Source organism: Rhinoderma darwinii, chromosome 3 (genome assembly GCF_050947455.1).
Source record: "Rhinoderma darwinii isolate aRhiDar2 chromosome 3, aRhiDar2.hap1, whole genome shotgun sequence".
In the NCBI taxonomy this organism is placed as follows: Eukaryota; Metazoa; Chordata; class Amphibia; order Anura; family Rhinodermatidae; genus Rhinoderma; species Rhinoderma darwinii.
In genome coordinates, this window is record NC_134689.1 from 244,777,242 (window position 1) to 244,792,970 (window position 15,729).

General features: G+C 42.9%; 1 protein-coding gene across 1 annotated transcript in view; it reads right to left on the reverse strand.

Moving 5' to 3' along the window:
* Window positions 1-6,756: 6,756 nt before the first annotated feature.
* Window positions 6,757-15,729, reverse strand: part of CHRNB4 (cholinergic receptor nicotinic beta 4 subunit) — a 53,009-nt gene continuing 44,036 nt past the window's right edge. Inside the window, exons 4-6 of the mRNA XM_075855133.1 lie at window positions 11,763-11,872; window positions 8,774-9,722; window positions 6,757-7,043 (exon numbers count right to left, since the gene is read on the reverse strand). Coding sequence (XP_075711248.1) covers window positions 6,903-7,043; window positions 8,774-9,722; window positions 11,763-11,872 — 1,200 coding nt within the window. The 3' untranslated portion in view covers window positions 6,757-6,902. The remainder of the gene's footprint in view (window positions 7,044-8,773; window positions 9,723-11,762; window positions 11,873-15,729) is intronic.

Here is a 15,729-nt window from a genome sequence, read left to right on the forward strand (position 1 = left end):
CTTCCACAAACACCCTGGATACATTGGAGCAGATTAATTACTGTCTTTACGCCTCGGTTCTGGCGTATTTTGCACCTATTTTCTTGGCGCATACAGTGCTGGCCAAATGTATTAATTCAAGGTGCCAGAAAAGAACTTGATTTGCGACATGCTCGCCACGTCGGGTCACATAGAATATGGTCGTGGATTTCTCGAGACGTGAAATGCACCAGATTAAACACTTGCATGCGCCAGTTTTGTTGCGCTGGGTACTGGTCTAAAGTATACAACCCAATAGGTGGTGTAAATTAGGGAAAGGAGTCTTGCCGGACATATTTTTTTTAATCAAAAAAGTTATTATTACAAATGTAAAAAAAAGAAGACTTCCCAACCCCACCCAAATCCCCCCGCTCACAAACAAAAGTCCTGCAATGAATGTTAGCAATCATCCAGCTCGCCAGCTCGTGGATGTTCTCAGATAAAGTCCTTCAAAGAAGCACCAGCAAGGAGGTAAATAAATCACCCCCCTGTCCCTTAACATGTCATTTATGACTTAATCATGGAACACATAAGTAGCAGAGATATAGCAAACAGGTGATAAGCTAAATTAGCACACAGCCCTGATGTACATTTGGACAGATATCAAAGAGCCGGCGCCTAACGATCCGCCATCCCCCTTACAATGGGAAATTGTTAATCTATAGGGGGCCTATCCACCAGCAGTAATCGCCGGAGCCAAACCTGGGGTATCCAACCAAGAGGACCATAGGTTTTCAAATTTGGCAGGGGTACCCCTTTTGCGATACATACTTTTCCAATTGTAGCATGGTGTTAACTCTTGTTTTAAATTCAGAAAGGGTGGGCGGTTCTGTATCTTTTCAATGGGATGCAATTCGTTTTCTAGCCTGATACAGAAGGCGCATTACTGCCAGTCACTGACTCTCCGTCACAGGTAGTTTTGCCGTATGACCCAAAATACAAATCACCCCATCCAAATCCATAACACAGTCATAAATTTGATTAATGAAGTCCACCATATCCCTCCAAAACCTATCCAACCTAGTGCGACTCCACATCACATGTATCAGGTCTGCATTCAGCTCACTACATCTATGACATGAGGAGTCTGGCCTATAGCCCATTTTATAAAGCAACAATGGGGTTCTGTAAACCCTATGCAAGAGGTATAGTTGGGAACCTCTGTACATTTCACTCAAGGATGTCTTAGGAACCTGTTCCAGGACCTCTTGCCAGACCTCCTCCTCTATAAGACCCATGTCACGTTCCCATCTCTGTTTTAGAGAAAGTGACTGACCGTTATGGAAAGCCTCAAGGAAACATTTGTAGAATAATGAAATAACTCCCTTAGTACCCCCAGGCTGAGCCACCAGATCAACAAGTGAGGATTGAGGAGCCTGCGTCAATGTAGACTGCCTATTCTGTAAGTCCCAGGCATGTCTCAATTGAAGATACTGATAGAAAGCAGATTGAGGTCAGGAAAATTCTGATTGCAGGTCTTCAAATGTTCTGAATACATTAACGGTCACCAGCTGAGTAAAAGTAATGACCCCCCTGTCCCTCCACCCATCAAAACCCTCTGGTTTGTCAAATTCCTGAAAATGCACATTATGCCAGATAGGAGAGTATATAGTAAACCCCACCAGGCCTATCACTGCTTTCACCATGGCCCAGATTTTATGTATAAGTAGTAGAGTGGGTATGGATTGTCCCTTCTCTCCGAAGTGACCTGCTTCAAGGGTCTACAGTAGGAATCGTTCCCCCATAATATAGCTAGTTAATCTGCCAGTTGCAGGGAAAGGAGTCTTAGGGTATGTTCACACGGCCTATTTACGGACGTAATTCGGGCGTTTTTGCCCCGAATTACGTCTGAAAATAGCGCCTCAATAGCGCTGACAAACATCTGCCCATTGAAAGCAATGGGCAGACGTTTGTCTGTTCACACGAGGCGTATATTTACGCGCCGCTGTCAAATGACGGCGCGTAAATAGACGCCCGCGTAGAAGAAGTGACCTGTCACTTCTTTGGCCGTATTTGGAGCCGCTATTCATTGACTCCAATGAATAGCAGCGCTAATTACGGCCGTAATTGACGCGGCGTTCAAGCGCCTGCACATGCCGGTACGGCTGAATTTACGGGGATGTTTTCAGGCTGAAACATCCCCGTAATTTCAGCCGTTACGGACCCCCGCCGTGTGAACATACCCTTACATGCGCCAAGATGAACTAAATCAATCAAACAGCGTGAACGTCATTGAAAAATTTGGCAGATTTTCAGCCTAGCACCTCTAGCTTTAGACTATCCATCTTTAAGCCATTATTGATAAGTCTGCCCCATAGTGGCTGGAAAAACAACCCGACTGTGTCTTCATAGAACTCACAGAGCAACAGCTAAAGGCCCTGTTCACAAAGAGTATTTTGATGAGCTTTTTGGAGCGGAAACCGCTCCGCAAAACTCGTCAAAAAACGGCCGAAAATGCCTCCCATTGATTTCAATGGGAGGCGGGGGCGGTTTGTTTCCCGCCAGCGGTAAAACCGCCTCACGGAAGAAAGAAGGGACATGCCCTATCTTCGCACGGTTACGCCTCTGACCTCCCAATGACATCAATGGGAGGCATAAAAAGTGTATTTCGCTGAGTTTTTTGCCCGTAGTACTCAATGGTCACAAGAAAAAAACGCAGTGAAAAACGCGGCGAAAATCGCGGCAAACGCCGTGCAGGAAGGTCAAAATCTGCCTCAAATTCCCAAATGGAATTTTGAGGCAGAATTTTCCTCCTGCAAAAAAACTCTGTGTGACCAGGGCCAAAGACACACAGGTTAGTGGTACTGCTACCAAGTGCAAATATCTACAACGGTTATTGTAAACTTATGTTTCAAAAGAGACATCTTTCACTGTATAATAGAGGCAGCTTGGGTGTTGTGATATATTTATACATTCCTCAACAATTAAATTGCAACACCAAGTAGGAAAAGTTTTGGAATTGTGGAAATCACAGGAACGATAGACATGTTAATGATATGCAAATGATGAAAAATGGAAACAAAATATTCCAAATAATTTGATTTATTCAGTTTCAAGTATGAGCGCCACGCGCAGAAATATACTCACTTAAATGCCTTGGCATGCTATCAATGAGGTTATTAATGGTTGTCTGAGGAATTTTATGCCACGCTAAATGCACTTGGGCATGCAAATCATCAAGATTGGCTGCTGGCATCTCCCTTTGCAATTGCCGACCAATGACGTCCCATATGTGCTCGACGGGAGACAAGTCCGGAGACGCTGCAGGCCAAGGTAACACGTTTAGACCATGCACGCTGCTCACAGTAGTACGAACATGCGGCCTGGAGTTGTCCTGTTGAAAAATGGCTACTGGAACTTTTGGAAAAACAGCGGCACCACTAGTTCCACGGCCAAATCAATGTAATGCCGAGTTGCTAGTGTACCTGAAATGAAGACTAGAGGGGTATAGCTACCGTACATTATGCCACCCCACACCATTATCCTGGGAGTAGGACCGGTGTGACGTTCCCTTTTGAAGGCCTCTTCATGGGCGTTGTCCACGTGGTCTCCAGACCAATCTCCGGCTATCATTGCATCTGAGACAAAAGCGGGACTCATTGTTGAAGAGGATAGACCTCCATTCAAGCCTCCATTACCATCCTGCTGTGCTCCATGACACACATAGAGCTGGACGTATGGCTCGTAGTCCAATGTCGTGCCAATGCCTTCTGATTGTTTGTGTCGACACTGGTTGCCGCCTTAGGCTTGGGATGTGATGCCGAATTTCACTTGCAGTACAGAATGGATCACTACACGCCATTCTTCCAATCCATCCCAATTCACAGTTGTTCTCCCAACCTACGGGACATGCTACGTTGAACGGTGTTGACATCTCGGCCTGTGAGCGTACAGAATGGATCACTACACGCCATTCTTCCAATCCATCCCAATTCACAGTTGTTCTCCCAACCTACGGGAAATGCTACGTTGAACGGTGTTGACATCTCGGCCAGTGATCTGCTGGAGTAATAAACCAAGGTCTCTCAGTTCAAGGATTCTGTCCCTCTCAGTTTGCGACAAGTGGTAATAACTGGCACATCAAGGAAGAAGAGGAAATTTGCACAATCATCCCACACAACTGGATCCGAGGTTTCATGTGGCTAAGGCCTCATTTACACGAGCGTGTGCGTTTTGCGCGCGCAAAAAACGCTGCGTTTTGCGCGCGCAAAAGGCACTTGGCAGCTCCGTGTGTCATCCGTGTATGATGCGCGGCTGCGTGATTTTCACGCAGCCGCCATCATAGAGATGAGGCTAGTCGACGCCCGTCACTGTCCAAGGTGCTGAAAGAGCTAACTGATCGGCAGTAACTCTTTCAGCACCCTCGACAGTGAATGCCGAACACAATATACACCAACCTGTGAATAAAAAAAGACTTTCAGACTTACCAAGAACTTCCTGCTTCCCCCAGTCCGGGCTCCCGGCCGTTGCCTTGGTGACGCGTCCCTCTCTTGTCATCCGGCCCCACCTCCCAGGATGACGCCGCAGTCCATGAGACCGCTGCAGCCTGTGATTGGCTGCAGCCTGTGCTTGGCCTGTGATTGGCTGCAGCCTGTGCTTGGCCTGTGATTGGCTGCAGCTGTCACTTGGACTAAACTGTGATCCCGGGAGGTCGGACCGGAGTTATCGGTAAGTCAGAACGTCTTTTTTTTTTTACAGGTTCATGGATTTTCGGAGCGGAAGTCACTGTCCATGGTGCTGAACCAGTTTAACGCTTTCAGCACCGTGGACAGTGACTGTCTCCTGACGTCGCGTACCCGAACATTTTTTACCGGTTTCGGTCAAAACGAGTTTGGCCGAACCCGGTGAAGTTCGGTGCGCTCATCTCGAATTTGACACTCCGTTTGGATGTTTGTAAACAGAAAAGCACGTGGTGCTTTTCTGTTTACATTCAGGAGTTTGACAGCTCTTGCGCGAATCACGCAGTTCGCACGGAAGTGCTTCCGTGCGGCATGCGTGGTTTTCACGCACCCATTGACTTCAATGGGTGCGTGAGTGCGCGAAAAACGCACGATTATAGAACATGTCGTGAGTTTTTTTCTGCGCACACGCACTGAGCGCAATTCACGCATCGTCTAAACTGCCCCATTGACTAATATAGGTGCGTACGACATGCGTGCAAACCACGCGCGTCGCACGCGCGTATATTACGTTCGTGTAAATGAGGCCTAAAAAACTTTGCTTTCAATCTGGCTTCACATGCCACAGTTGAAGCTATGTGCTTGAAAATTTGACCATTTGCAGAACATTTGACAACTGCTACTTCCTCCATTTTCATAGCCTTAGGCCTCATTTACACGAGCGTGTGCGTTTTGCGCGCGCAAAAAAACGCTGCGTTTTGCGTGCGCAAAAGGCAATTGACAGCTCCGTGTGTCATCCGTGTATGATGCGCGGCTGCGTGATTTTCGCGCAGCCGCCATCATAGAGATGAGGCTAGTCGACGCCCGTCACTGTCCAAGGTGCTGAAAGAGCTAACTGATCGGCAGTAACTCTTTCAGCACCCTCGACAGTGAATGCCGATCACAATATACACCAACCTGTGAATAAAAAAAGACGTTCACACTTACCATGAACTGCCTGCTTCCTCCAGTCCGGTCTCCCGGCCGTTGCCTTGGTGACGCGTCCCTCTCTTGTCATCCGGCCCCACCTCCCAGGATGACGCGGCAGGCCATGAGACCGCTGCAGCCTGTGATTGGCTGCAGCTGTCACTTGGCCTGAATTGTCATCCCGGGAGGTCGGACTGGAGGAAGGAGCCGGGACTTATCGGTAAGTCAGAACTTCTGTTTTTTTTTACACGTATATGTATATTGTGATCGAAAGTCACTGTCCATGGTGCTGAAACAGTTTAAGTCTTTCAGCACCGTGGGCAGTGACTGTCTCCTGACGTCGCGTACCCGAACATTTTTTGCCGGGTTCGGTTAAAACGAGTTCGGCCGAACCCGGTGAAGTTCGGTGCGCTCATCTCTAATTTGACACTCCGTTTGGATGTTTGTAACCAGAAAAGCACGTGGTGCTTTTCTGTTTACATTCATCCTTTTGACAGCTCTTGCGTGATTTTCGCGCATGCAACGCAGGACCGTCAGTGTGGCATGCGTTGTTTTCACGCACCCATTGAAGTCAATGGGTGCGTGTTGCGTGAAAAACGCAAGAATATAGAACATGTCGTGAGTTTTACGCAACGCACTCACGCAGCGCAAAATTCACGCATCGTCTAAACAGCCCCATAGACTATTATAGGTGCGTATGACACGCGTGAAAAGCACGCGCGTCGCACGCGCGTATAATACGCTCGTGTAAATGAGGCCTTACAGCTGGTCCTTCTTGGTGTTGCAATTTCAATGTTATAGAGTGTAGATGTAATAAGCACAATATACATCCATTTGACTATTTTCAGATGATATAAAAGCAAAATTTAAAGTCCGTCAGCCAGACATCTAGAAGGGAAAGCAGTTAAAGGTTTTCATAACTCGCACTGATTTAATAAGAAGGTGACCACATACTCACTGACACCAGCCACTGAAAACAGGACTAAGACCCATTGCCATCTGCCAGACTCTGTCACCAGACATTTGTGAGATGTCTGATTGAAAACCTTTCAAACAGTCCAAAAATTTTTGGGATTGATGACAATTTCATTATAAAAAATTGTTTATTGGATATAAATGCAAGACAAGTCCAGACATTTCAAAGTATGCTAGATGAGAAAAAAAAAGAGCTTATAATATTAATTAGGGTATTCATAAAAAAGAAAATCATCATTGATCAATTATCATATGGACTCCAGAAAGGATCTAAATTAGGAAGCATTGTCATTACTAATGTAATATTGCAGAGCGTTCTGCCCTTTAATGACTTCCAGTTGGTGCCTGGTTATGTAGAAGTGGCTGCATGAAAAGTCCAACAGTTCCTACAACGCATACAATAATGAAAATCCATAGAAAGAGTCTGTCCACAACCATGGCAACATACTTCCAATCTTCAATAATCTGTAAGAAACATACATAAATCGGTTTAATATCATATTTTTTAATTGTACTAAATATATTATAGTCAATCTGCATATTTATAATAGTAACTTTAAGACAAAATAATCGATAGATATTTAGTGAGTAGAATTTTCCCTTGACTTCTTTTATCACGATACTATGGTTCTGTTTACACTGCATCACGGGTTTCTGCAACCGTTTCAATTGTGTTTGTTACAGGATTGTTACAGGGGCTGCGGAAAACTGACATAACTGGACCTAAATGTCTGTAAACAGAGCCTTAGGCTGGTTTCAGACAAGCATAATACGGGTACAACTTTTCACCTGTATTACGGATATGTGTTTGTTACACAAGCAATAAACTAAGTTGATCTCCCACTGGTACATTTGAATGGTCTCACTGAAGAAGAAGACGACTTTTATGCTGATTTATTCCTGATAATCAATGTGGTTAGTAAAAAAAATTGGGGAGATAATTCTCCAAAAGAAAGAAAAGATAGAACTTCAACAAGAATATACTCAAGGCTTCTTACAAACATTGAATTTAGGGTCAACCTATGCAGTACCTCATAAAAACCAAGTGTTTCATTACCTTCATTCTTTGCACTTGTGACATTGTATAATAGGATATAATATACTGCACTTTCTAGTATACTTTGAGTAAGGTTGAGTTCGCATCAGCGTCACCCTTTCATTCATGGGCTCCATTAGGCCTTTCCGTCGAAGGAATCCATAAACAGAAACCATAGCTCCCGTTTGCATTACCATTGATTTTGATGGTAATGCTTCTATTGCAATTGGTTTCCGTTTGTTCCCATTCCATAAGGTTTCCATTTTTTTAATGGAAACAATAGCATAGTCGACTACGCTATTGTTTTCGTGAAAAAAACCAAAAACTTTATGGAACAGAAACAAACTGAAGCGGAAGCATTACCATCAGAATCAATGGTAATGCAAACGGAAGCTATGGCCCGTTTGACTTTCCATTCATGGGTTCCTCCAATGGAAAGGTCTAACGGAACCCATGAACGGAAGGGTGACGCTGATGTGAACAGGCCATAAGACTGAACAGTAACTTTCTAATATACTGTCACAAAACATTTCAGTGAAGCACCTGTAAAAATATTTTTTAATGTTAATACAAATTAACATAAATGTGTTTTACTATGTTACTCTTTCTGAAATGTTGTCTTTTCAATTATTAAATGCATTTCCAATAATATATAACAAACTTTCAAAATTGACTGTCCTGAATACTACTACTGGATTGACTGCTTTCCTTAAAGGGGTAAAGGAGTATTCTAGATTCAACATATAAAGTTTATCATTAGTTGAAAAGTTACATGGTTTTCACGATCTCTGCTTGCAACCATTGACTGGGAATTGATCAAAATCTGTCCTGATAATGCGATGGTCACACAGGCAAATGGTTCATTACAGTTATCAGTGCTCTGACTTGTAACACGTGTGCACCGGTGTGTCCATCACATGAACAGGACAGATTTTCAGTCAATGGCTACAAGCAAAGATCTTGATCAATTATAAGAGGGTGATCCCCAAAAAACATTTGATATTACGTTAGAAACAGGTACATGTAAAGCTAATCCTGTCCATCCATCTAACTGATCACTTCTTCTTGCTATGACTTTTTATTTACTCACTACAGGTAGGTATCAAGAATTGGCTCCATGTGCGACAATGAATTTGAAGTATACTAGGATGGCTCTTACACTTTGGTCTTCATCATCACTTTTCATGTGATCTGCTATAAAGCTCACACCCTCCATTGCTTCTTGAACCTGTGGAGAGAACTTTCTAGGGTGTCTGTATCGTAAATCTTGGTTTCTACGATGTTCCACCTGTTCGTTCACCCTCTGATCATTTGGTCTTGAAGTTGTAGCATTAACAAAACAAGCAGAATTTTTACACGTGTCCATCTGCTTTGTCCACAACTGTCCCCGCGGTTTTTGGCTGGATGAGTTGTGCTCTGGTCTTCTCATGAACAGGAAGACTGGAAGTTTTTCCAAAAAACAATTTTTTACCCATAGTGGCATTGTGTGCGTGCTAGGAGATCTGTGGTGGACATTGAGGACACAAACACTAGTGACTATAGAAAATGTCACCAGTACCATTGTAAACATCAAGTATTTTCCAATAAGTGGAACATCAAGAGAAGTTGGTGGGACAATTTTAGAAATTAAAAGCAGAAATACAGTCAGTGCTAGGAGAACAGATATACACAAGGTCATCTTCTGTCCACAGTCAGATGGAAGGTAAAACACCAATATTGCTAATGAGGTGATAAGGATGCAGGGTATAATCAAATTAATAGTATAGAAGAGAGGCTTTCTTTTTATGATAAAATCATAAGTAACATCAACATAGGCTGGATCAAGAGGGTTGACAGTTCTCCTTCCAGGAAGTTTAATGATATCCCATTCTCCACTTGGTGTAAAATCATCCATACTGGCCGAGTCTGTACTAAGTACAAGATCAATTTCTGTATAATCATAAGTCCAGGAACGGAATTTTAAAGTGCAGTTCTGTTGGTCAAAGGGGAAATGCTTGACTTCGATTTTGCATGCACTCTTGTAAATGGCTGGAGGTAGCCAAGCAATGCTGCCATTATTCTGCACAATTGCATTGGTGAACAAGGAGACTTCATATGTTCCATCAGCACTGATAACATAAATAGCACATGTTAGAGAACACGACAGAGAGAACATAGCACTAAAGTCAGTAAAACCTCACATGTATATTTCATTACTACATAAATGTTCCTCAGTTTAGCTTCCTAGCGGAGGACAACATTAAGAACTAAAGTAGCTCCGCAAGCTATAAGAATGAATGCTTGTTTTTAGGTATATAATCTGTTCCCTTACTCAGGGGCAGGTCAAGGTTTAGGCAAATTGAGGGCGAGGAAGGAGTGCAACTTCTGGATTAAAAGAAACCCCAAGATAGGTAAAGGATGGAGGTGAGAAATAGATCAAGGAGGGGAGCTGCAGGAGCTAGTGTACACTATTACAGGTACACAGGAGGGTGACCAGCTGTCCTTGCATTCAGAACTGCACATGTGATAAAGGAATGGGAGTAGAGGGATATGCAGAGTATGCATAATAAATAAGAATGCTAGGGATTAGTGGGGAAGTGGAGGGGGGGGGGGGGAGAGAAGGTTATTAAAGTAAAAGTCCAAGTGGGCGTGTATTATGTGCGTACATCGGGGCGTTTTTAATACTTTTACTAGCTGGGCGCTCTGACGAGAAGTGTCATCCACTTCTCTTCAGAACGCCCAGCTTCTGGCAGTGCAGATCTGTGACGTCACTCACAGGTCCTGCATCGTGTCGGACACATCGGCACCAGAGGCTTCAGTTGATTCTGCAGCAGCATCGGCGTTAGCAGGTAAGTCGATGTAGCTACTTACCTGCAAACGCCGATGCTGCTGCAGAATCATCTGTAGCCTCTGGTGCCGATGTGTCCTCGCTCGTCTGACACGATGCAGGACCTGTGAGTGACGACACAGCGTGATCTCTCGAGAACACGCTGTGTCTGCACTGCCAGAAGCTGGGCGTTCTGAAGAGAAGTGGATGATACTTCTCATCAGAACGCCCAGCTAGTAAAAGTATTAAATACATAATACACGCCCACTTGGACTTTTACTTTTAAACACACCCACTTGGACTTTTGCAAGCCTCATTTGCATAACTACAAAAATGGTCATAACTTGGCCAAAAATGCTAGTTTTTTAAAAATAAAAACGTTACTGTAATCTACATTGCAGCGCCTATCTGCTGCAATAGCAGATAGGGGCTGCAAAATCTGGTGACAGAGCCTCTTTAATAATTGTCCATCCAGCATCTATCATGCTGGCCTTTAGGGATTAAGGCTGGGGGAGGGGCATTCTGATACCTCTGCCTTTGGCACCAAGATAACTTGTCCCACCCCTGCCCTTCCTAGAGTTATGTAACTACTTTCTGCCAGATTAATGTCCCCTAAACAAAGCCCAGTACCACCTCTTTAAAACTGAGGTGACATTTAGCATATATTTGATGGTGGCAAACACTGCCTAATATTTGAAGAGGAACAGTGAATAACATGAGGCTTGCTTATGTACAAAGCCTTTATAGTCACATATATTAAATATGAACATCCTGAAAGAATCTGCCATGTAACCTACAGTAGTTCTATTGTTCTCGAAGTAAATGTCAAATATTGAGGAATTTCCTAATATTCAATGAATATTTATTTCAGGAACAAAGCTATATGGATACACTGACTAGACACCTTCAAAATCACACAGGATTACATAGCTAAATTGTGCACATATATTGTATAAAAATGATTTGCAGGATGCACTACAAATTATATTTTAAGTTATTCAGCTGAATTAAAATGATGGAAGCGGTTATAAAGTTAGATTTGATCATTAGTAGAGTGATCCTGTGTGTCAGATGCACTCTGAGCCAAGTCGTCATTCACCTGGACTGACGGATTTGGGTTAAAGCACCAAGTTGAAGCATCTAAACATAGCGAAGGCATAGGAGCTGCATCTCAAAAACGAATACATTTTTTTAATAAAGATGTATTAGAAAAATGTTTTTCATGCAAAAATACATACATTAAAAAAAAAATGACAGCAAAGGTTTATATAGCCTATAGGTACAGTTATGGTTAGCTAGAATCAGCAGTGGATATGTTAATCTGCAGATATAAAGTCATTACTTATTGTAAAGCACAATGTCTGGCAGCCAGATCTGTTTTGATGGAATACGAAGTTTTCTTATGCCATCATATTCAGCTGGATTCCAGGTCAAGCGATAGTCTGCCCATTCCTAAAGAAGAGAGAAAAAAATGCTCTACCTTAAATCTGTTATATTTAGTGAGGTGAAGCATTGGCTTTTAAAATTAAATGAAAATTTCCTTCTCCACATAATCATTGATATAATACCACAAAGTCCCTCAGGAGAATAACCTTAGATGCTTACATTGGTTATGGACTTACATAATGCTATAAATGAATACTATATGTTGTGTGACATATGTTGCCACTTCCCTGCTCATATTAATGTCACAGATTTGTGTTCACAAATACAGTATATAGCAAGTCAACTACAATGGGATCAGCAACATTCATAGCTGTTGTTAGACATGTTAGCCCTAAACATGCCCTACGTCTACAGTATGAATTGACAGTATTGACACTGCAGCACATGGAAAGTGCATATAAAGTGTACGTACAATCGACTATAAACAATTTTCATAAATCAACACTGCAAGCGAAGATAAGAAACTTTGTAATATACTGTATCTTATTACACAAAGATGCCTCTTTCTCCACTTATCAGACCCCCCTTGCCTCCTTTAAAGGCTATGTAAATCTTTGAAAGGCAATTTTTTTTAAATAAAAGGGTCAGTCAGTGTGATTAGTGCAACTTTTTAAATAGTTTTTATTAAAAATTTGTTTAACTTTTTTAGATACAGCTGATCTGTATTCTCCATACATAGCAGCTGTATCTAGTGCTAAATTCTGTTCCAGTCAGGTCCGCGGGCCTGTCGGGTTCAGTGACAATGAGTCTTGCGTGTCTGACACGCAGGATTCACCTGTTATCCATCATATCTAAGTTCATAATGGCCCATAACGTTCTCGAATGGGCCAGAGAATAAAATAAATTGTGGGAGTGCTCCTTAAAGGCTGTAATGTTGTTTGATCAATTCCCTTCACTGAGGGATAAATCAGTAGTGGTGCAGATGTAGCAGTAGCCACCTGGATTGCCACAGCACGCTACCAACAGTATCATAGGGATCTACAGTAGTGTTCAAAAAAAATAGCAGTAAGTTTAAAAAAGCAAATAAAGCGCATAATCATTATTAGGGTATGTTCACACGGCCTATTTACGGACGTAATTCGGGCGTTTTTGCCCCGAATTACGTCCGAAAATAGCGCCTCAATAGCGCTGACAAACATCTGCCCATTGAAAGCAATGGGCAGACGTTTGTCTGTTCACACGAGGCGTATATTTACGCGCCGCTGTCAAATGACGGCGCGTAAATAGACGCCCGCGTCAAAGAAGTGACCTGTCACTTCTTTGGCCGTAATTGGAGCCGTTATTCATTGACTCCAATGAATAGCAGCGCCAATTACGTCCGTAATGGACGCGGCGTTCAAGCGCCTGCACATGCCGTTACGGCTGAAATTACGGGGATGTTTTCAGGCTGAAACATCCCCGTAATTTCAGACGTTACGGACGCCCTCGTGTGAACATACCCTCATAACTTTTATTTGCCTAAATGCAAATGCACTGGAAATTCTACGCATTCAATTCCAAATCAAAACAGTAACATTTATCCAGTTTGTGTTAATCCTTTACAGGAAGTAAATAAAAATGAATATTAGGCTGTTCAAAAAAAAATAGCAGTGCCGAAATTTTTCTTTAAAAACTCAAAAATGTTATGTATGAACTGAACAAATGTTTCAGATTTCACTTTACTGAACTAATATTTAGTGGCATAACCATTGTTTCTGAGAACGGCTTGACATCTGTGTTGCATGGAGTCAACCAACTTCTGGCACCTCTGAACAGGTATTCCAGTCCAGGAAGATTGGACGACATTCCACAGTTTGTCATGCCCATGGCCGCGGGCCGTCAGGCTCACTCACCTCCTGACGCCCGCAGCCATGGAACTGTGAGCGCTGGTCCCTGTCTCTTCCTCAGGAGACACCAGCACTCACTTCCGCTTCTCCCGGCCGGGTCCTGTAGGGTGCGCGCGCACGCTCGTGCCTGCTCTCAAAGGGCCAGCGTGCGCGCCTGAAATTAAGTCAAATTAGCTCAGGAGCACCCTGGACTATAAGAGGGGCCCAGCAACTTCCTGCCTTGCCTGAGCCTTGTTGTCGTTACCCTAGTCTGTCTATGCAAATGGTCTCCTAAGTGTTTTCCAGTTCCCAGTGTTTCCCGTTCCTGCTACCTGTATCCTGTGCTATCCTGGTTAAGTGCTGTGTTGAGCTGAAGTCGTGCTGTACTGTATACCATGCTTGTCCTGCTACACCACGCCTGGTGCCTGCCTGCTGCCTAGTCCCAGCCGAGCCGGTCTTGCTACTGTCTGAGCTACCACAGGTACACCATACGAACTACAGACTGTGACCCGTGTCCTGTTGGCCAGCTGCCATACAGTCAAGGCGGTACGGTCCATTAGGTCCACGTGCAGAATGTGACACAGTTCTTCTGCATTCTTGGGTTTTGCCTCATAAACCGCATTTTATATGTCACCCCACAAGTTCTCTATGGGATTGAGGTCAGGGGATTGGGCTGGCCACTCCATTACCTCAATCTGATTGTTTGCAACCAAAATATTGTTCACTTACTGGTGTGTTCTGGGTCATTGTTGTGTTAAAACACCCATTTTAAGGGCATTTCTTCTTCGGCATAGGGCAACATGATCTCCTCAAGCATTTTGATATATTCAAACTGATCCATGATCCCTTGTATGCGATAAATAGGCTCAACACCATGGTATGAGAACATCCCCAGATCATGATTTTTTGCACCACCATGCTTTACTGTTTTCACCGTGCACTGTGGCTTGAATTCAGTGCTTGAGGGTCGTCTGACATACTGTCTGCGGCCACTAGACCCAAAAAGAACAATTTTGCTTTCAACAGTCCACAAAATATTGCCATTTCTCTTTGGGCTGCAATGTTTTCCGTGGCAAACTTTAACCTATTCAGGCATGTCTTTTTTTCAACAACACGACTTTGTGGGGAGTTCTTGCTTGGCTTTACTTAATCATCTTCTGATTGTAGCGATACTCATTGGTAACTTCAGAACTTCTTCGATCTTTCTGGAAGTGATCATTGGCTGAGCCTTTGCCATTTTGGCTATTCTTCGAACAGTAGTTCCCTGCTTTCTTATGCGTCTTTCAGGTTTTGGTTGCCACTTTAAGGCATTTGAAATCATTTTAGCTGAGCAGCCTATAATTTGTTGCACTTTCCTATATGTTATACCCTCTCCATTCAACTTTTTAATCAAATTACGTTTTTCATCAGAACAATGTCTGGAACGACCCATTTTCCCCAGTATTTCAGAAGGAGATGCATTATAACCAATATGTGCAACATTTGCCACCCTCCTATCTTAAATAAGGGCCAAAATTGACACCTTTTATTCCACAGACTGAATGACTACACCAATTTAACTCCTCACTGCTATTATTTTAAACAAGTCCCTTTCAATTAACGATTCAATTACTCAGATTGATCGGCATGCATGTCCTAAATGTTGACTCTGTTTTTTTTTTCTACTACTCTACTACACTTACAAGTAAATTATTTGCTATGTAGAAATATCACTTCTACCAAAAACATTGACTTATCAGGTTAATGATGTTGGACTGCTATTTTTTTTAACACTACTGTAGATACATAAATCACTTTCCTTTACAATCCCCCTGTTGTTGGAAACTCTACAATGAAATTTGGAGAAGTGTTTGTCTATATATGATCTCAGAAATACACTCTCAAAGAATGAAAAAATTCTAATAAAAAATGCAGGTGTTTCTCATAACATCCAAAAAGCAGAAGAAAAATGCTAGCCGTGATCAGATTGGTCGCCCCAGTTTTTCTTTTGCATTAGTTTTACAACTAAACCTCATTCTATGTGGTCTACATGATATATTTATACTTTCTTCTATTTCC